We start from the raw sequence: 22,236 nt of genomic DNA, 5'->3' as shown, positions 1-22,236 counted from the left end.
GTGAGAGTCCAGTCCATAGTGGGTCTAACATAGTAGTGAGAGTCCAGTCCATAGTGGAGCTAACGTTATAGTAAAAGTCCAGTTCATAGTGGATCTAACATAATATAGTGAGAGTCCAGTCCATAGTGGATCTAACATAATATAGTCAGAGTCCAGTCCATAGTGGATCTAACATAATAGTGAGAGTCCAGTCCATAGTGGATTTAACATAATAGTGAGAGTCCAGTCCATAGTGGATTTAACATAATAGTGAGAGTCCAGTCCAGAGTGGATCCAACATAATATAGTGAGAGTCCAGTCCATAGCGGATCTAACATAATATAGTGAGAGTCCAGTCCATAGTGGATCTAACATAATATAGTCAGAGTCCAGTCCATAGTGGATCTAACATAATAGTGAGAGTCCAGTCCACAGTGGATTTAACATAATAGTGAGAGTCCAGTCCATAGTGGATTTAACATAATAGTGAGAGTCCAGTCCAGAGTGGATCCAACATAATATAGTGAGAGTCCAGTCCATAGCGGATCTAACATAATATAGTGAGAGTCCAGTCCATAGTGGATCTAACATAATATAGTGAGAGTCCAGTCCATAGTGGGTCTAACATAGTAGTGAGAGTCCAGTCCATAGTGGAGCTAACGTTATAGTAAAAGTCCAGTTCATAGTGGATCTAACATAATATAGTGAGAGTCCAGTCCATAGTGGATCTAACACAATATAGTCAGAGTCCAGTCCATAGTGGATCTAACATAATAGTGAGAGTCCAGTCCATAGTGGATTTAACATAATAGTGAGAGTCCAGTCCATAGTGGATTTAACATAATAGTGAGAGTCCAGTCCAGAGTGGATCCAACATAATATAGTGAGAGTCCAGTCCATAGCGGATCTAACATAATATAGTGAGAGTCCAGTCCATAGTGGATCTAACATAATATAGTGAGAGTCCAGTCCATAGTGGGTCTAACATAGTAGTGAGAGTCCAGTCCATAGTGGAGCTAACGTTATAGTAAAAGTCCAGTTCATAGTGGATCTAACATAATATAGTGAGAGTCCAGTCCATAGTGGATCTAACATAATATAGTCAGAGTCCAGTCCATAGTGGATCTAACATAATAGTGAGAGTCCAGTCCATAGTGGATTTAACATAATAGTGAGAGTCCAGTCCATAGTGGATTTAACATAATAGTGAGAGTCCAGTCCAGAGTGGATCCAACATAATATAGTGAGAGTCCAGTCCATAGCGGATCTAACATAATATAGTGAGAGTCCAGTCCATAGTGGATCTAACATAATATAGTCAGAGTCCAGTCCATAGTGGATCTAACATAATAGTGAGAGTCCAGTCCATAGTGGATTTAACATAATAGTGAGAGTCCAGTCCATAGTGGATTTAACATAATAGTGAGAGTCCAGTCCAGAGTGGATCCAACATAATATAGTGAGAGTCCAGTCCATAGCGGATCTAACATAATATAGTGAGAGTCCAGTCCATAGTGGATCTAACATAATATAGTGAGAGTCCAGTCCATAGTGGATCTAACATAATATAGTGAGAGTCCAGTCCATAGTGGGTCTAACATAGTAGTGAGAGTCCAGTCCATAGTGGAGCTAATGTTATAGTAAAAGTCCAGTCCATAGTGGATCTAACATAATATAGTGAGAGTCCTATTGTAATGTCAACAACTACATTAAAAGATTGAATTTGACAAATATCCAAATTGCTGCATTTCATATAACATCACAGTTTTTTTTCTCAGCGGCTTAATTCCCATGATGATTAAGCGTAGTCAAAAAACAAGTGAGAGTGAGTGTAGAATATGAGCAGAAAATGCCATATTGCTGATCTGTTCTTGGGTGTTCCAGTCGTCCAAATAGAGAGACAGAAGATAGCTTTCATAGAGTCCCGAAAGAATTGGTTCATAAAAGTGATAAAGTCAGGGGAAAAAACGGAAATGCGTCTAAATAAATAGCTCTTAGAAATATTACTTCTTTCATCTTGGGGAATACAATCAGACCAAGCCCTTGTCTGCAGAGATCACTTTGTAAAATGTTTATTTGAACATTTGATTTGTTTGAGAAACTTTCTGTAATGCAATCGAGTTTATTTTCTATCATATTATTAGTTTGTAAAAAAGGACAAGAGATCGCATTGGTTTGTTTGTGTTCTTTTGTGATTGCTATGCTTCAATATAACTACAAAGACATGGTTGTGCAAATAAACTAACGTCATGTCAATGTTGAAATTAAATCTGTGGTAAGTACTGGTGATAAAAATTGTGATTGTTTGTCCAATCCACCGTATTTTCATTGTCGATTTAAATAACAGAAACTAAAAGCTTAGTGGTTGTAGTGCAGGAAAACCAACTGCTTAATTCGACACGGATAATCCCATTAAAGCGTCTTTAGTGCTGTTCATTAGCATAAAAACAATCTTTAAAATTATTAATACAGAGATTAATACATTTCTCATCAGTTTAACGGCATATTGAATCTTGATATCGCCAGCAAAGACTGCTAAACAACAGGGGCATCTATATATAAATAATAACAAAAAATATGAGCTTCACACCATAAAAACAACTGCACCAATATTTGTAAAAGGAAATTGACTTCGAACAAACTTCACCTTTTTCTCATTAGCGTCATAATCACAGCAGCACCGCACTCGTTATGTCAATCAAATACTTTACTTAGTGATTCACAAATAAGTCCAATATTGTCCTTACACAAATTAATGCTTAAAGGGGAACATTATCACAATTTCAAAAGGGTTAAAAACAATAAAAATCAGTTACCAGTGGCTTGTTGTATTTTTTAAATTTTTTTTCAAAATTTTACCGGTCTCGGAATATCCCTAAATAAAACTTTAAAGTGCCTTATTTTCGGTTCTCTGCGAAGACACTGGCCATTTCCCTGTGACGTCATACAGTGCTGCCAATGTAAACAAACAATGGGAATTGCACAGCAAGATATAGGGACATTAGCTCGGATTCAAACTCGGATTTCAGCGACTTAAGCGATTCAACAGATTACGCATGTATTGAAACGGATGGTTGGAGTATGAAAATATTGAAGAAGAAACTGAAGCTATTGAGCGAATAGCTATTGACGCTATTCATAGCCATAGCATGGCCGAATAGCTGCGTTAGCATCGCCGGTAAAATGTGCGGACCAAACGATCAAGACTTTCGCATCTTGTGACACTGGAGCAACTTAAATCCGTCGATTGGTAAGTGTTTTTTCGCATTAAATGTGGGTGGAAGTAAACGTAATATAGTTGAAAATGCATCTGCAGGTTATCCATACATCTCTGTTCCATGTTTGCTTTAGCACCGCCGGTAAATAGCATGTTAGCATCGATTAGCATAGCATGTTAGCATCGATTAGCTGGCAGTCAACATCAACAAAACTCACCTTTGTGATTTCGTTGACTATCGTTGCAAATGCATCTGCAGGTTATCCATACATCTCTGGGCCATGTCTGCCTTAGCATCGCCGGTCAAATGTGGAGACACTCTGGCACATTCAATGGGGGTCTGGCGGCAGACAGTTTCGCATCTTCGGGCCAGTGGTGCAACTTGAATCCCTCCCTGTTAGTGTTGTTACACCCTCCAACAACACACCGTCGAGGCATGATGTCTCCAAGGTTCCAAAAAATAGTCCAAAAAACGGAAAATAACAGAGCTGAGACCTGGTGTTTGTAATGTGTTGAAAATGAAAATGGTGGGTGTGTTACCTCAGCGACGTCACATTCTGACGTCATCGCCTCCAGCGCGATTAACAGAAAGGCGTTTAATTCGCCAAAATTCACCCATTTAGAGTTCGGAAATCGGTTAAAAAAATATATGGTCTTTTTTCTGCACCATCAAGGTATATATTGACGCTTACATAGGTCTGGTGATAATGTTCCCCTTTAATTTGTGGACCCTTCCAGATGAAAAGGGGGGGTTGGGGGGGGGAGGCAGCGGCGGCGGCGATGACCGAGAAGAACACGGAGTTGGAATAAAATTACAACACTTTATGTACATATTTATATACATATTTATATAATATTTCCATATTTATATAATATGTAACTACAAGCTCCATTCACAGACAGAGTCCCATTGCTTTTATGATCGGTCGAGCGAGTCAAAAGCCTTAAAAAAAAAAAAACATTACATTTTTATTTTTGGCGGCCGTAATTCTTTCGTAGCGGGCCGCCACAAATAAATTAATGTGTGGGAGACCCTGGAAGGAAATCACAACTAAGTCAATTGACCAAAACTGTATCTATTCATTAATAAGCAGTGGCACAAACATTCATGTCATTTCAAAATAGAAAGTGCAAGATTGTCAGAGACAGTGCACTTTTGTGAATGTCACGAAGATGACATTTTAATACAACACTAAAGTGTACTTTTTGAACAGATCGCCACTACAATATTTTAAAACAAATAAAGTACACTTTTGTGCATGATGTCACACAAGATATTTCAATAACTGTCAAATAAAAATGAGCTGCATAATAGTTTCCTGCGGACGTTATCTTCTTCCGTTGTTTACATTTTTTTTTTTCATACGGTGTTGATCTGGAAATAATTGCTTCGGCATTTTGTTGGTGTGGCACCGGCCGGAGATGTTGACATGCGGAGTTTCAAGCACTCTTCATTCTCTAGCGGGTGAATTTTCAAATTATGCTACATTAGCAGTGGTGCTACTTTTCGTAGCAACACTTTTGCCGCATAAATATTGAAAATATACCCGCTTGAAGCCAAACCACCAGCAGATGATGGATCCTGTGGTGTTTTTCTTGGGAATTAATTCTTCCTCCATTTGTTACCAGATTCGCACCTTCTTTCTCTCATATTACCACCCGCACCTCACCATTAGCATGACAGCTAACGTGATGTTGCGTGGGAAAGGCATGCAGTGTAATGCCCGCAGCTAACAGCAACTGCGTGATAACATATACTTGAATATCACGATAGAGTCAATTTCTGTATCGCACAGAGACAAACCCATGATATATCGAGTATATCGATATATCGCCCAGCCCTACTTAAGGGTGTATAAATCACATTTTAAATATTTTTTCATGATCGCTTATATATATGCCGCTAAACCTTTCAAAAAATATGCCCATTTTTGATAGACCATCGCCTGAAACCAGGAATGGCCTCTCGGTCTTTTACAACCCAGGCAATAGGACACTCTTACCCTGCAGTGTGAACGTAGCCTGTGACGTGCTTTAGTTTTCATTATTTTCTCAATGATTACCGCTGGTGCTAGCATGAGCATCTCAGTTTTTGTCCGAAAAAAACACGAGTGATGACTTTACCAACTATTATCGCAAAAATTAATTTGTTCACGATTTTTTTCAACAACTTCAACACATTCTTGCACTCCTATAAGTTACTGTGATTTTAAACACAAGCTCTATTCCACAAGTTCACTGCAATCTTTCAGACTTTAATGTGTCAGGAACGCAGGTCACTGGTAATGCTTATTTTATTAAAGTGTTTACATATGCTTTGATTTATTGATTGAGACTTTTTATCAGTACGGGACGGCGTGGCGCAGTGGGAGAGTGGCCGTGCGCAACCCGAGAGTCCCTGGTTCAATCCCCACCTAGTACCAACCTCGTCACGTCCGTCGTGTCCTGAGCAAGACACTTCACCCTTGCTCCTGATGGGTGCTGATTAGCGCCTTGCATGGCAGCTCCCTCCATCAGTGTGTGAATGGGTAAATGTGGAAGTAGTGTCAAAGCGCTTTGAGTACCTTGAAGGTAGAAAAGCGCTATACAAGTACAACCCATGGTAGATCGCACAGTACAGTTCATATTCCGTACAGTTGACCACTAAATGGTAACACCCGGATAAGTTTTTCAACTAGTTTAGTAGAAGCATTTAAGTCTCACCTTAAAACCCATCTGTATACTCTAGCCTTTAAATAGACCTCCTTTTTAGACCAGTTGATCTGCCGCTTCTTTTCTTTCTCCTATGTCCCCCCCTAAGGGAGGGGGTCCGGTCCGATGACCATGGATGAAGTACTGGCTGTCCAGAGTCGAGACCCAGGATGGACCGCTCGTCGGGACCCAGGATGGACCGCTCGCCTGTATCGGTTGGGGACATCTCTACGCTGCTGATCCGCTTGAGATGGTTTCCTGTGGACGGGACTCTCGCGGCTGTGTTGGAGCCACTATGGATTGAACTTTCACAGTATCATGTTAGACCCGCTCGACATCCATTGCTTTCGGTCCCCTAGAGGGGGGGGTTGCCCATATCTGAGGTCCTCTCCAAGGTTTCTCTTAGTCAGCATTGTCACTGGCGTCCCACTGGATGTGAATTCTCCCTGCCCACTGGGTGTGAGTTTTCCTTGCCCTTTTGTGGGTTCTTCCGAGGATGTTGTAGTCGTAATGATTTGTGCAGTCCTTTGAGACATTTGTGATTTGGGGCTATATAAATAAACATTGATTGATTGATTGATTGATTGATAAGTCAAGGTCCACGTTAATAAACTGTGGTATGTAGTAGGTCATACATGTTTTATTCTAAGGTCCGAAAATGCAAATTCAATCGATTCTAAGCCTTCAGTTGCGCATGAAATCTACTTTTCCAAAGAAATATTGACAAAGTTTGTGTCACTCTCGCAAGCAGGGGCAGATATTTACCACAGAAGTGGGACCGTTTGTCACCCTGAATAAAGGAAGGTGTAGCAGACCAGATGAGGCAGAGATTTATGTATGGTTTAAATGCCTGAAGTAGAGCCATAAGCATGGATTTAGATTTGCATCTACCTAACGGATGAACTCCAATCACTCACAGATGAAATGTGGGCCAAAAGAAATATGTTTCACTCTGAGTAGAAGATTGTCGAGCATGAATGCCCAATGTGCTGGACCAATCAGAAAGAGTTCTGTTGTTAGTGCCTCACAGTGTATGTACTGTAGCACAAGAGGGAAAACTGGGCATATTGAGTTGACCTCTTAAAGGGTTTATGTTACAAAGGCACTTGCATGACTTCAGAGTCTCACGTAGGTCCACCGCTCTCACACAATCCTTTCACATGTGAATGTCGTATTTCAGCTGAGTGATGTATAGTACAATACTCCTATTGGTGGAAGCCATGTGCACTCAAGGCAACTTTGCTGTACAAAAAGTCCACTCATAGGAATGAAAGAAAATATTTTTTGGGCAATGATTTATATTATTTTTAATATTAAGTTTCAAACTCTCTAACTGTATGAACTCCAGTTTTGATCCCAGTGTCCATTGTGGAAGTCTGCATGGATGTAGTTAGTTGATGTTGTTCGTCTTCATAATCAAAAGGAGTTGAGACAGAATCGACAGTATCTTTGCAGGTACAAATGTAATCCATTTTGTGTCAATTGCATCCAGACAATGAATAAACAACCAATTTCACACAACTTCTTGATGATCAATTAATCCATTACCGTGCTCATTTACAGTTAAAGAGGAACATTATCACAATTTCCGAAGGGTTGAAACCAATAAAAAAATCAGTTCCCAGTGGTTTATTTTATTTTTCAATTTTTTTTTTCAAAATTTTACCCATCACGCAATATCCCGAAAAACGGCTTTAAAGCGCCTGATTTTAACCATCGTCATATACACCCGTCCATTTTCCTGTGACGTCACAGCGTGACATCACCACAAACAAAGATGGCGGATAGCACAGAAAGGTATAGCATAGTAGTTTGGATTCAGACTCGGATTTCAGCGGCGCAAGCGATTCAACAGATTACGCATGTATTGAAACGGATGGTTGGAGTGTGGAGGGCAGATAGTGAAAACGAAATTGAAGAAGAAACTGAAGCTATTGAGCCATATCACGACAGACAGCGGAACGCGAGGAAACACGGACGAATTAGGTGATCGCCTTCAAACCAACGATTGGTATGTATTTTTTTGGCATTAAATGTGGGTGGAGGGAAAGGCTGGATGCAAATGTAGCTACAAATGAGGCATAATGATGCAATGTGTACATACAGCTAGCCTAAATAGCATGTTAGCATCGATTAGCTGGCAGTCATGCCGTGAGCAAATATGTCTGATTAGCACATAAGTCAATAACATCCACAAATCTCACCTTTGTGATTTTGTTGACTTTATCGTTGGAAATGCATCTGCTTTGAGTGTCGCAGGATATCCGCACATCTCTGTGCCATCTCTGTCGTAGCATCGCTATCGTCGGAAAAGTGTGCGAGGGACTTTCGCATCTTTTGACCACTAGTGCAACTTGAATCCATCGATTAGTATGTGTTTGTTTGGCATTAAATGTGGGTGGAGGGAATGTCTGGATAAAAATATAGCTACAAATGAGGCATAATGATGCAATATGTACATACAGCTAGCCTAAATAGCATTTTAACATTGATTAGCATGCCGGGACCATTGATATGTCTGATTAGCACACTCCACGTCAGTCAACTTGAATCCGTCCCAGTCGAAAAAACTGAAAATAACAGAGCTGATTTGACTTGGTGTGTGTAATGTGTTTGAGAAAATGGCGGATTGCTTCCTGTTGTGACGTCACGGGCGAAAGGTCATTGCTCCGACGTCGAACAATTGAAAGGCGTTTAAATCGCCAAATTCACCCTTTTAGAGTTCGGAAATCGGTTAAAAAAACATATGGTCTTTTTTCTGCAAGATCAAGGTATATATTGACGCTTACATAGGTCTGGTGATAATGTTCCCCTTTAATATTTTCCAGGGAAAACCCTACAACAAATATTCTGCAATAAAATGATACTTTTAAGTACAAAAAACTTAGGTTGCCTTCTCACCAACAAAGCTTACCATTTGCGATCATCGAGCCATAACTCAAACTGTCATATATTCAGAAGTCGCACATAGAATTTGTCTCTCGGGGTTTCCTGGCGACAGCAGTCTTGTCTCAACTAATCTTAAAATGTCAACTTATTACCCGAAGGGAGATTTGTTTCACTGCTGCACCTCCTTCATTGAAAACAGGTTTCTCATCTGACATTGATTACACCTTTCTTGCCTAAACTGGCAGGCTTCTTGCTCGCTCTGCCCCTTTCTCCTCAGTTTACTGGCGTAAGAGAAATGATAAGCCTGGACAAAGTTCTACTTCTTAAGTTACTTCCGCAGACCTTGTCTTGTTGATGGTACATTTCCAACACACTCTTAAAGGGGTCATATTTTGATTTTGCTTCCTACATAACATGTAATGTTGGTGCTTTGTTAAAAAAAATGCTTGGATTTTGTGTTACAGATAATCTTCAAGACTGTCAAAACTGTCGTAAAATGCAGTTTTGTGGGCAGTCTTGAAATTATGTGCCGAAGTCCTCCTGCAGGCCAAGCCCACTTCAACTGCATCTCCAACCTGTCAACCATTTTGTAGTTTTTAGCGCTTCCATATAGAGTCTACATAAGTTTGAACTATGTGCTGCTACGTGCATCCATGTGAATGTATGAGCCAGTCTGCAACAACAAGTAAGTAAGTAAGTAAACTAAGGAACTTATTGACTACAGCTTTGGACTGAAACTTTGCTTTGTAAACCTTCACCTTATACGGACATATCCGCTGACGTAACTAAGACAAAATACGTCACAATCATCTCAAATTCCAAATGGCTCGTTCGGACCAAGCCTTAAAAAAGGCCAGATTGTTTTATAAATATCTACGCCATACCTCAATGTTTTTCATTTCAAGTATCCGGGACTTGTGCAGATACCTAATACACAAAAACACTCTTGGCATTCTCTTGATGAGCTTCAAGAAGTAACCACCTGAAATGGTTTTCATTTCACAGGTGTGTTTGAAGCCAATCAAGAGAATACCAAGAGTGTACAAAGCAGTAATCAGGGCAAAGGGGGGCTATTTAGAAGAATCTAGAATATAAAACAAGTTTTCAGTTATTTCACCTTTCATCAAGTACATAACTCCACATGTCTTCATTCATAATTTTGATGCCTTCTGTCACAATCTACAATTGAAATAGTCATGAAAATAAAGAAAACGCATTTAATGAGAAGAAGGTGTGTCCAAACTTTTGGCCTGTACTGTATACAGCAGGGGTCGGGAACCTTTTTGGCTGAGAGAGCCATGAATGCCAAATATTTCAAAATGTATTTCTGTGAGAGCCATATAATATTTTTTAACACTGAATACAAATAAATGTGTGCATTTTTAAGACCAACATTTTTAGAGTGTAATAAGTATTTTCCATCCATCCATTTACTACCGCTTATTCCCTCTTGGGGTCGTGGGGGGCGCTGGCGCCTATCTCAGCTACAATCGGGTGGAAGGAGGGGTACATCCTGGTAAGTCTTTTATTTTTTTAATAGCGTTGTTATTCTAAAGCTAACCAACAATAAATAAATTACTTCTTACCCTTAATGCGACATCTTGAACAGGCGCGATAGAAAAAGGATGGTTGGATTAAAATGCATGAGAATGTTTTATAATTTGAACGTTATTTTTAACACTGTGATTACCAGCGGAATTATGGATTACTTATCGTGTTAAGGAATGTCAGCTAAGATTTATCTGAGAGCCAGATGCAGTCATCAAAAGAGCCGCATCTGGCTCTAGAGCCATAGGTTCCCTACCCCTGGTATACAGTAATATGGATGGATAGATAGATGGATAGATGGATAGATAGATGGATAGATGGATGGATAGATAGATAGATAGATAGATAGATAGATAGATAGATAGATAGATAGATAGATAGATAGATAGATAGATAGATAGATAGATAGATAGATAGATAGATAGATAGATAGATAGATAGATAGAAGAAAATATGATTTGGCATAATAGGGTCCCTTCAAAACAGTTTTACATAGTGTTTCCAACATCAAAATCTGCATTATCCGTTCATAAAAAAACGCATGTGCAATATGAAGCCAACGTGATTAGGACCAATAATTTACTATGACTATTTCCTTTGCCTCCACAGCTACTGAGTTAATCCTAAATGTAGTTCTCACTTTCATAAGACGTTTTACTGCATTTAAGGTTCACCACAACAATAAATGGTGACAAACAAGAATCGGGTAGTTAAAACATTATTTATCGGATGCTTGCAGACACTGTCTCCGTTTACAACTCTTTGTGTTGTCACATTGCATTGTGTTCAAGTTGCAGCAACTTCCCAAACAGCTCAGGCCAAAGCTGCATACCGTGATGCATCAGGGGAGGTGCAGCCATCTTGCCAATGTGAGGACAACACGGGCCTCTCAAAAAGCAATTAAAGGAAAGAGAGCGTCATGATATTGAATGCAGGGGGGTGCATTCCTCTGAGAGAAGGAGTTGCAGTAGACTGTGAAATTCATATTGACTGCAGCGCCAAACACACTCAGGTAGGCAAGACTGTCCAGCGTTTTCTACCTAAAACAAAGCATAGTGTCCATCTCAGGCAGCGAATTACCTTAAAGGGGAACATTATCACCAGACCTATGTAAGCGTCAATATATGACTTGATGTTGCAGAAAAAAGACCATTTATTTTTTTAACCGATTCAAGAACTCTAAATGGGTGAATTTTGGCAAATTAAACGCCTTTCTGTTTATCGGTCTTTTAGCGATGACGTCAAAACGTGACGTCACCGAGGTAACACATTTTCTCATTACAAACACCGGGTCTCAGCTCCGTTATTTTCCGTTTTTTCGACTATTTTTTGGAACCTTGGAGACATCATGCCTCATCGGTGTGTTGTCGGAGGGTGTAACAACACTAACAGGGAGGGATTCAAGTTGCACCACTGGCAAGAAATCTGCCGCCAGACCCCCATTGAATGTACCAGAGTGTCTGCACATTTTACCGGCGATGCTAAGACAGACATGGCACAGAGATGTATGGATAACCAGCAGATGCATTTGCAACGATTAAGTCAACGAAATCACAAAGGTGAGTTTTGTTGATGTTGTTGACTTATGTGCTAATCAGACATATTTATTCACGGCATGACTGCCAGCTAATCGATGCTAACATGCTACGCTAATCAATGCTAACATGCTATTTACGCTAGCTGTATGTACATTTGAAACTAGATGCCCACATTTAATGCGAAACAAACCCTTACCAATCGACGGATTTAAGTTGCTCCAGTGTCACAAGATGCGAAAGTCCTGATCGTTTGGTCCGCACATTTTACCGGCGATGCTAATAAGGCAGCCATAATATGGGCCACTTCATTAGGTACACCCACGCTATGGCCGAATAGCGTCAATAGCTATTCGCTCAATAGCTTCAATTTCTTCTTCAATTTCGTTTTCGCTATCTGCCTCCATACTCCGACCATCTGTTTCAATACATGCGTAATCTGTTGAATCGCTTAAGCCGCTGAAATCCGAGTCTGAATCCGAGCTAATGTCGCTATATCTTGCTGTGGTAACCGCCATGTTGTTTGTATTGGCAGCCCTGTATGACGTCACAGGGAAATGGATAGTGGTTTCGAAGATAGCGAAAATAAGGCACTTTAAAGCTTTATTTAGGGATATTCCGGGACCGGTAAAATTTTGAAAAAAACTTCAAAAAATACAACAAGCCACTGGGAACTGATTTTTATTGTTTTTAACCCTTTTGAAATTGTGATAATGTTCCCCTTTAACAGAGTGCCAATTTAAAAGCATCTTATAAGTAGCTTCACTACAAACCGGTTTCTGTAGATTAAATGACATTAACAAAATACCTCTGTGACACGTCTACACAAAAACACAGCCCGAGTATGACAAAACGACTAAAATTAAATTTGAAATGTAAAATAAAAAGGCAGAGCTCGGAGTGTGCTCACTGATGTGTTAAATCCTACTTGATTAAAACAGGAAAGCAAGTTCAACAATGGACCGTACGGGTCCACTTAATTAAGTCAACTTGTTCCAGGCAGCAATGGGGAATGGAAAGCAAAGCAAACAGAGCGCCGCAGCTCGCTGCCTCCGCTTTTCTCTTGATGCTAATCAAAGGCTTGATCTCCGGGCTGGACGGGCCTCAGGGATGTCGCTCTGCTTGGCTGATCCTGGCAATTTGCTCTTGATAATATGGTCTCTAACTCGGACCCCTACAGAATCCATCTCACCTAATCTGTATGGCTAGTAAAACACACAAACGCAGACCATGAAATGCACATCACCAGGGAATGATCACATAATGGCCAAAGAGTTATTACATGCACCATATCAGCGCCCCAACACTCCTTTTGTTAATGAAATGTCTAACAACGAGAGATAATCTGCTTTTGATTATCTGAACAGTGTGAATATTTTGAAAATGTGCACCCAACGGTCACATTCCTCTTAAATGTATTTATTGTGTCTACACTATAGAGACACTAGTGGTTAATGATAATGATCAATGGAGCAAGGTCAGCAAATTATTCAAATAAGTATGACCACAATTATCCAAACCACAAACCATTCCAAAAACAAATTTAAACAAACAATAGCAGCATAGATTCAAAAATTGAAAACATGGACCAATGGTGTTACCTGGGAATCTTGCATTCATCCATCAATCACAGACATGGTCTAACAGTTATGTCGTTTAAGTGGAGGTGATGGGGGATCTAGACTGTCAACTGACTTAGGCTACAGCCCGGACTGGCTTATAAATCACAGATCAATTGTGAATGAGGCACTGACCAAGAACTGAGCCCTTGTCGGCTCAATCCTAAACAAAATACATTGAGAAATAATTGCAACCAACATTATAAGACTGGGTCTTACCTTTGAAGGAGATGAAGACACGAGGTGCAGCAAGTGGGTCATTGCTCAGTGGGTTCCCCAGAGCAAAGCTGCACAACCCCAGTAGGGTGTGGAACGTCCACAGACCGTCTAGCTGCATAGTCGACCGACCTCTAGTAGCACACAATCAGTGATTTAACAAAACAAATCTGTAGGAACAAAACAGAGCCAGTGAGAAAATACTTTTGACAACTCCACACCATAAATCTGACAGAATATTTTTCTGGTTTTTGTTTACGAATTTGTGTGTCCTGTCAACTTAGTGGCTCACAAGGGACTCAACCCTGCATGTTTTGGAGACACTGCCCTGAACGTTACTGGATCCGTCACACAGGCGTCGAGTGCGACTGGAGCCAGGCCGAGCGTATAGAGCTTTTGTCCATTTGGTAAAAATTAAACGTGTGTGTGTGTGTTTTTTACCTCTCTGCACAACCAAAGAACATTCCTATCTGATAACAGCATCCACTTTTATTACTTTCTAATAGCGGATTCACTTTATGCCAGGTTGTAACACGTCCTCATAGTTTTACGTCACATTTCAAAATGTAAATATGTCTACGTGAACAGCACATCATGACATTTGCATACTAACAATACCACGGTGGTCAATAATGATCTTTGGTTAATGAATGATGGCCACCGGAGAGCAATGACAATACCGAATCTTTGGGAACTGTGAAAACAAATCCACAAAATTCTCCCAGACATTACACTGACCTCACTGACTGAACCCTGCGATTGAGATTATTCTGCCACACATTACACATGTGGGCAGAGTCCACTCCTCAAAGGCCAGTAATGACAAAGAGCTACCAAAGTGCTTTGTCCTGAGGGGATTTATGAGCATAACCAGCTGTTTAAACCTTTGCTTTTTTTATTGACAAATTGTTAACCAGCCAGCTGTTTGTTCAGCGATAGAAGCCAAGTCCTTCACACCAGTAGATGAAATTAAACAAGGCACTGAGAGCAAATTACACCAAGGAGAGTAATCGTTGCAAAGGAATGTGCATTAAAAGGTAAACTTTAGAAATGATCATTTGAGAGTTGCAATTACAAAAATAAATAGATAAAGAAGCATTAATTCTTCCAGGTCACTAATTAAGGAGAAACAAAATCCTCACTACCTCTACATAGAGTAAATACAGGTTGATTAGATAGAGGAAATGTCACAACAACAGATGTTAAAAAGGAATATGAAGCAATGACAGCTAAGCAATGACAGTCTTTTTTAATTGTTTTAACATGCGTGGTTTTACTTGCTTTTAACTTTGTTTTTCCTGTTAAGCATTTTGTGCACCATTGGGATGTTGCAAGGTGCTCTACAAATAAACCATGATTGATTGATTGATTGATTGATTGATTGAACAAGTCTGAAATACAAACGTTGGCATAGGTCGGGGGTCGGCAATGCGTGGCTCTTTAGCACCGCCCTAGTGGCTCCCTGGAGCATTTTCAAAAATGTATGAAAACGGAGAAAAAGATGAGGAAAAAAATATATATACTTTTTGTTTTAAACTGGTTTCTGTAGGAGAACAAACAAGCCACAAACCTTCCTAAGTGTTAGAAATCCCACGGTTCACATTAAACATGCTTCACTGATGAGAGTATTTGGCCCGCTCCATTTTGTCCTAATTTCGGAAGTCCTTAAACGCACCGCAGTTTGTTTACTTGTGCAACTTTCCCTGATGCTGCCACAGAAATACGTGTTTTTTGCCACTCCTTCTTTGTAGGTATTTGTCCATCAAACGTTTTATGCTGTGCGTGAATCCACAAACAGGTGAGCTTTGTTGATGTCAGACATATTTGGTCACCGCATGACTGCCAGCTATTCCATGCCAACATGCTATTCATGCTATCTGTATGTACATAATGCCAAATTATGCCTCGTATTTTAGGTATATTTAGGGTCATTTGATTTGTAGTTTCCTTTTCTTCTCACCTTTGGCCATTCTAAACCAGTAATTTCCAGGATTATCACTCAGTCTAAAAAGTGTCCAATTTAGTAATGGTTTCCAATGTTGTAAAAATGTGTAGAAGAAATATTACATTTCAACATTTCTGTCAATGAAGATTTGCATCAGTCTGCCACACATAGTCATTTTGATAGTAGGCTAATATAGACACTTACTTCATGTGTTGCCTTCATTATAACACTTATATGAGGCTTTACATTTTTTTGCGGCGCCAGACAGATTTTTGTTGTTGTTGTATTTTTGCTCCAATATGGCTCTTTCAACGTTTTGGGTTGCCGACCCCTGGTATATAGGCTATAGACAATTCTGTATGTGACTGGCATTCTTAGCGTTATGGGACTCCTTCTTTGTCTGTATTTGTCCATCAAACGTTTTATGCTGTGCGTGAATCCACAAAAAGGGGGGTTTGTTGATGTCATCTACTTGTGTGGAGCGCTGATCAGACATATTTGGTCACTGCATGACTGCCAGCTAATCGATGCCAACATGCTATTCATGCTCTCTGTATGTACATAATTCATCATTATATTTGTATTTTAGGTATATGTGAGGTCAAATTTGATTCGTAGTTTCCGTTTCTTTTCACCTTTGGCCATTCTAAGCCAGTAATTTCCACGAGTTATCACTCAGTCAAAAAAGTGTCCAATTTAGTAATGGTTTCCAATGTTGTAAAAATGTGTGGAATAAATATTACATTTCAACATTTCTGTCAATGAAGATTTGCATCAGTCTGCCACACATAGTCATTTTGATAGTAGGCTAATATAGACACTTACTTCATGTGTTGCCTTCATTATAACACTTATATGAGGCTTTACATTTTTTGCGGCGCCAGACAAATTTTTGTTGTTGTTGTATTTTTGGTCCAATATGGCTCTTTCAACGTTTTGGGTTATCGACCCCTGGTATATAGGATATTGACCAGTGTTTCTCAAATGGGGATACGAGTACCCCTGAGGGGACTTGAAGGTATGCCAAGGGGTAAGGGACAGTTTTCAAAAACATTCTAAAAATAGCAACAATTCAAAAATCCTTTATAAATATATTTATTGAATAATACTTCAACGAAATATGAATGTAAGTTCACAAACTGTGAAAAGAAATGCAACAATGCAATATTCAGTGTTGACAGATAGATTTTTGGAGGAAATGTTCCATAAATATTGATGTTAAAGATTTCTTTTTTTGTGAAGAAATGTTTAGAATTACGTTCATGAATCCGTACGGATCTTTATTACAATCCCCAAATAGGGTACTTTAAGTTGATGATTACTTCCATGTGTAGAAAACTTAATTTATAATTGAATCACTTGTTTATTTTTCAACAAGTTTTTAGTTATTTTTATATCTTTTTTTCCAAATAGTTAAAAAAATACCTCTACAAATGAGCAATATTCTGCCCTGTTATACAATTTAATAAATCAGAAACTGATGACGTAGTGCTGTATTTTACTTCTTTATTTCTTTTTTTCAACCAAAAATGCTTTACTCTGATTAGGGGGTACTTGAATTAATAAAAATGTTCACAGGGGGTACATCACTGAAAAAAGGTTGAAAACCACTGGTCTATAGCCTATATACCAGGGGTCGGCAACCCAAAATGTTGAAAGAGCCATATTGGACCCCAAAAAAATTATTTATATATCATATATATATATGGAGCCACAAAAAAAGAGCCTTTAATAAGTGTTATAAAGAAGGCAACACATGAAATAAGTGTCTATATTAGCCTACTATCAAAATGACTATGTGTGGCAGGCTGATGCAAATCTTCATTGACAGAAATGTTATAATGTAATATTTATTCTACACATTTTACAACATTGGAAACCATTACTAAATGGACACTTTTTAGACAGTGATAACTCCTGGAAATTACTGGCTTAGAATGGCCAAAGGTGAGAAGAAACGGAAACTACAAATCAAGTGACCTCTAATATACCTAAAATAAAAACATAATGATGCATTGTGTACATACAGATAGCATGAATAGCATGTTGGCATCGATTAGCTGGCAGTCATCCAGTGACCAAATATGTCTGATCAGCACTCCACGCAGGTCAATGACATCAACGAACCCCCCTTTTTGTGGATTCATGCACAGCATAAAACGTTTGATGGACAAATACAGACAAAGAAGGAGTCACACAAAGCTAAGAACGCCAGTCTGTCACATACAGAGTTGTCTATGATATAGACAACTCTGTATGTGACAGACTGGCATTCTTGGCTCCACATGGGCGACAGAACAGTAAACAGTCTGGTGAGGTATTATAGCTCAAGTTGAGCTGAAAAAAAAAATTCCTGAATATTTTCCTTTAGTGGGTTAGGAGTAGATTATCAACAGATACTCCAAAAAATATGTGCAGTCAAATGAAAGATAAGAAATGCAGGTTTCTATAATAACACACACTAACAATTAAGTAAGGCAAATAAATACCTGGTTGTTGAAGCTATCCGGATATTCGGCCAAACTTCACAGCCGGTCTGGTTTAGTCATTGGGAAAAAAAAAGGAAAAAAAAAATCCAATTGATCGATCACGTCCGTTTCCAAGCTGAAATCGATAATAATAATAAAATCCCGGTGCACTTTCTGAACGGTCCGTGTTCAGTGTGCAGGATTCATTGAAAAGGGAATATGTTTCTGTAGTTGTCAGAAGAGCAGAAAGAGAGCAGCCACAATCCACATCTCGTGGGAAGCAAGAACAACAACAAAAAAAGAGCGTGAAAGAAAAGTCCCCGTGGTGGAAAAGAGGTCCAGACAAGCCGCGTGGGTGTCTCACTAAAGTTAGCCGCTTCTGACTGGAGGCAGTAAGGGCGGGAGCAGGTGGATGCCGAGGCCGACTGTCGGTGAACACACCCAGTGGGCGGGCGACACGGAGGCGAGACGCCCCTCCGCCAGCTGGAGGTGCGTGTGGGCTTATTTCCTCCGGCGTGGAGCCTGCTGCCTCACTTCCGCATCGAGGCAAGTGACAGCGATAATGTCTGTACTAATTCTTACTTATGTTATATTTTATACACCTATGCGCTTTAATATGGCCTGTATGCTGAACTGTACTGTTGAGGTGTGTTCAGACCAATTCTTAACGTACTTTGCTTACATTTCCTAGCTTCCTCCTGTTCCCTATTTTGTTTTTCGTATTTTAACCTTTTTTTTAATTTTATTTTATTATATATTGAATTTTTTAATTGTCCATTGAACTGCTGGAACAGCAAATCTTGTCAGTCACTACTAGACAGGTACCGGTGTACCAATATTATATATATATATATATATATATATATATATATATATATATATATATATATATATATACATATATATATATATATATATATATATATACATATAAATATATATACATATATGTGCATATACATATATATGTATATATAAATATATATGTGTCTATATACGTATGTGAATATATGTGTGTATATATATATGTATATACACTTATATATATGTATATATATACATAGATACACATATATATGTATGTATATATTTGTACATATATATACACATATATATGTATATATGTTCATATATATACACATATATATGTATATATATGTACGCATATATACATATGTATATATGCGTACATATATACATATATATGTGTATTTATATTTATATATCTTTATATACATATTTGTGTATTTATATGTATATATATTTATATACATATATATACATATATAAATATACATATGTATATACATATACGTGTATATAAATATATATATATATATATGCACACACATATATACATATATACATACATACATATATTTACACACACATATATATATATATATATATATATATATATATATATATATATATATATATATATATATATATATATATATATATATATATGTATACATACATATATATGTATAAGCACAAATATATGTATATACATATATATGTGCATATACATATATAAATATACATACACATACATATATATATATATATATATATATATATATATTTATTTATTTATGTACCGGTATATATACATATACACATATACCTACATACATATATAGATATATACATATGGTAAATACATATAACTACATATAGATATATACATACATACATGCATATAGCACTATCATATAGCATATATCATATAGCACTCCTCTCTGAGCTGCAACCTTATCGTGGTAGAGGAGTTTGCGTGTCCCAATGATCCTAGGAGCTATGTTGTCCGGGGGCATAAAGCCCCCTGGTAGGGTCTCCCAAGGCAAACAGGATCTAGGTGAGGGATCAGACAAAGAGCAGCTCGAAGACCTTTATGAAGATGAAACATCATGGACCCAGATTTCCCTCGCCCGGACGCGGGTCACCGGGGCCCCCCTCTGGAGCCAGGCCCGGAGGTGGGGCACGATGGCGAGCGCCTGGTGGCCGGGCCTGTTCCCATGGGGCCCGGCCGGGCACAGCCCGAAGAGGCAACGTGGGTCACCCCTCCAATGGGCTCACCACCCATAGCAGGGGCCATAGAGGTCGGGTGCATTGTGAGCTGGGCGACAGCCGAAGGCAGGGCACTTGGCGGTCCGATCCTCGGCTACAGAAGCTAGCTCTTGGGACGTGGAACGTCACCTCACTGGGGGGGGAAGAGCCTGAGCTAGTGCGCGAAGTCGAGAAATCCCGGCTGGATATAGTCGGACTCACTTCGACGCACAGCAAGGGCTCTGGAACCACTTCTCTCGAGAGGGACTGGACCCTCTTCCACTCTGGCGTTGCCGGCAGTGAGAGGCGACGGGCTGGGGTGGCAATTCTTGTTTCCCCCCGGCTCAAAGCCTGTACGTTGGAGTTCAACCCGGTGGACGAAAGGGTAGCCTCCCTCCGCCTTCGGGTGGGGGGACGGGTCCTGACTGTTGTTTGTGCTTATGCACCAAACAGCACTTCAGAGTACCCACCCTTTTTGGGAACGCTCGAGGGAGTACTGGAAAGTGCTCCCCCGGGTGATTCCCTTGTCCTACTGGGAGACTTCAACGCTCACGTTGGCAACGACAGTGAAACCTGGAGAGGCGTGATTGGGAAGAATGGCCGCCCGGATCTGAACCCGAGTGGTGTTTTGTTATTGGACTTTTGTGCTCGTCACAGTTTGTCGATAACAAACACCATGTTCAAACATAAGGGTGTCCATATGTGCACTTGGCACCAGGACACCCTAGGCCGCAGTTCCATGATCGACTTTGTAGTTGTGTCATCGGATTTGCGGCCTCATGTTTTGGACACTCGGGTGAAGAGAGGGGCGGAGCTTTCTACCGATCACCACCTGGTGGTGAGTTGGCTGCGATGGTGGGGGAGGATGCCGGACAGACCTGGGAGGCCCAAACGCATTGTGAGGGTCTGCTGGGAACGTCTGGCAGAGTCTCCTGTCAGACAAAGTATCAATTCCCACCTCCGGAAGAACTTTGAACATGTCACGAGGGAGGTGCTGGACATTGAGTCCGAGTGGACCATGTTCCGCACCTCTATTGTCGAGGCAGCAGATCGGAGCTGTGGCCGCAAGGTAGTTGGTGCCTGTCGGGGCGGCAATCCTAAAACCCCTTGGTGGACACCAGCGGTGAGGGATGCCGTCAAGCTGAAGAAGGAGTCCTATCGGGTCCTTTTGGCTCATAGGACTCCGGAGGCAGTGGACAGGTACCGACAGGCCAAGCGGTGTGCAGCTTCAGCGGTCGCGGAGGCAAAAACTCGGACATGGGAAGAGTTCGGGGAAGCCATGGAAAACGACTTCCGGACGGCTTCGAAGCAATTCTGGACCCCCGTCCGCCGCCTCAGGAAGGGGAAGCAGTGCACTATCAACACCGTGTATGGTGCGGATGGTGTTCTGCTGACCTCGACTGCGGATGTTGTGGATAGGTGGAAGGAATACTTCGAAGACCTCCTCAATCCCACCAACACGTCTTCCTATGAGGAAGCAGTGCCTGGGGAGTCTGTGGTGGACTCTCCTATTTCTGGGGCTGATGTCGCTGAGGTAGTTAAAAAGCTCCTCGGTGGCAAGGCCCCAGGGGTGGACGAGATCCGCCCGGAGTTCCTTAAGGCTCTGGATGCTGTGGGGCTGTCTTGGTTGACAAGACTTTGCAGCATCGCGTGGACATCGGGGGCGGTACCTCTGGATTGGCAGACCAGGGTGGTGGTTCCTCTCTTTAAGAAGGGGGACCGGAGGGTGTGTTCCAACTATCGTGGGATCACACTCCTCAGCCTTCCCGGTAAGGTTTATTCAGGTGTACTGGAGAGGAGGCTACGTCGGATAGTCGAACCTCGGATTCAGGAGGAACAGTGTGGTTTTCGTCCTGGTCGTGGAACTGTGGACCAGTTCTAATCTCTCGGCAGGGTTCTTGAGGGTGCATGGGAGTTTGCCCAACCAGTCTACATGTGCTTTGTGGACTTGGAGAAGGCATTCGACCGTGTCCCTCGGGAAGTCCTGTGGGGAGTGCTCAGAGAGTATGGGGTATCGGACTGTCTTATTGCGACGGTCCGTTCCCTGTACGATCAGTGCCAGAGCTTGGTTCGCATT

General features: G+C 40.4%; 1 protein-coding gene across 3 annotated transcripts in view; it reads right to left on the bottom strand.

Moving 5' to 3' along the window:
- The window catches only part of sema3fb (sema domain, immunoglobulin domain (Ig), short basic domain, secreted, (semaphorin) 3Fb), a 432,026-nt gene that overhangs the window by 181,438 nt on the left and 228,352 nt on the right, over positions 1 to 22,236 (bottom strand). For 2 of the 3 annotated variants that reach the window (XM_061874802.1, XM_061874804.1), the window contains exons 1-2: positions 18,129 to 18,511; positions 13,698 to 13,864 (exon numbers count right to left, since the gene is read on the bottom strand). In XM_061874802.1, coding sequence (XP_061730786.1) covers positions 13,698 to 13,815 — 118 coding nt within the window. In that variant the 5' untranslated portion in view covers positions 13,816 to 13,864; positions 18,129 to 18,511. Of the gene's footprint in view, positions 1 to 13,697; positions 13,865 to 18,128; positions 18,512 to 22,236 lie in introns of those variants that run through there. The other variant, XM_061874803.1, reaches the window with a different exon arrangement.

Source organism: Nerophis ophidion, linkage group LG16, assembly GCF_033978795.1.
Source record: "Nerophis ophidion isolate RoL-2023_Sa linkage group LG16, RoL_Noph_v1.0, whole genome shotgun sequence".
Lineage (NCBI taxonomy): Eukaryota > Metazoa > Chordata > Actinopteri > Syngnathiformes > Syngnathidae > Nerophis > Nerophis ophidion.
This window is presented reverse-complemented; position numbering and strand designations above follow the sequence as displayed.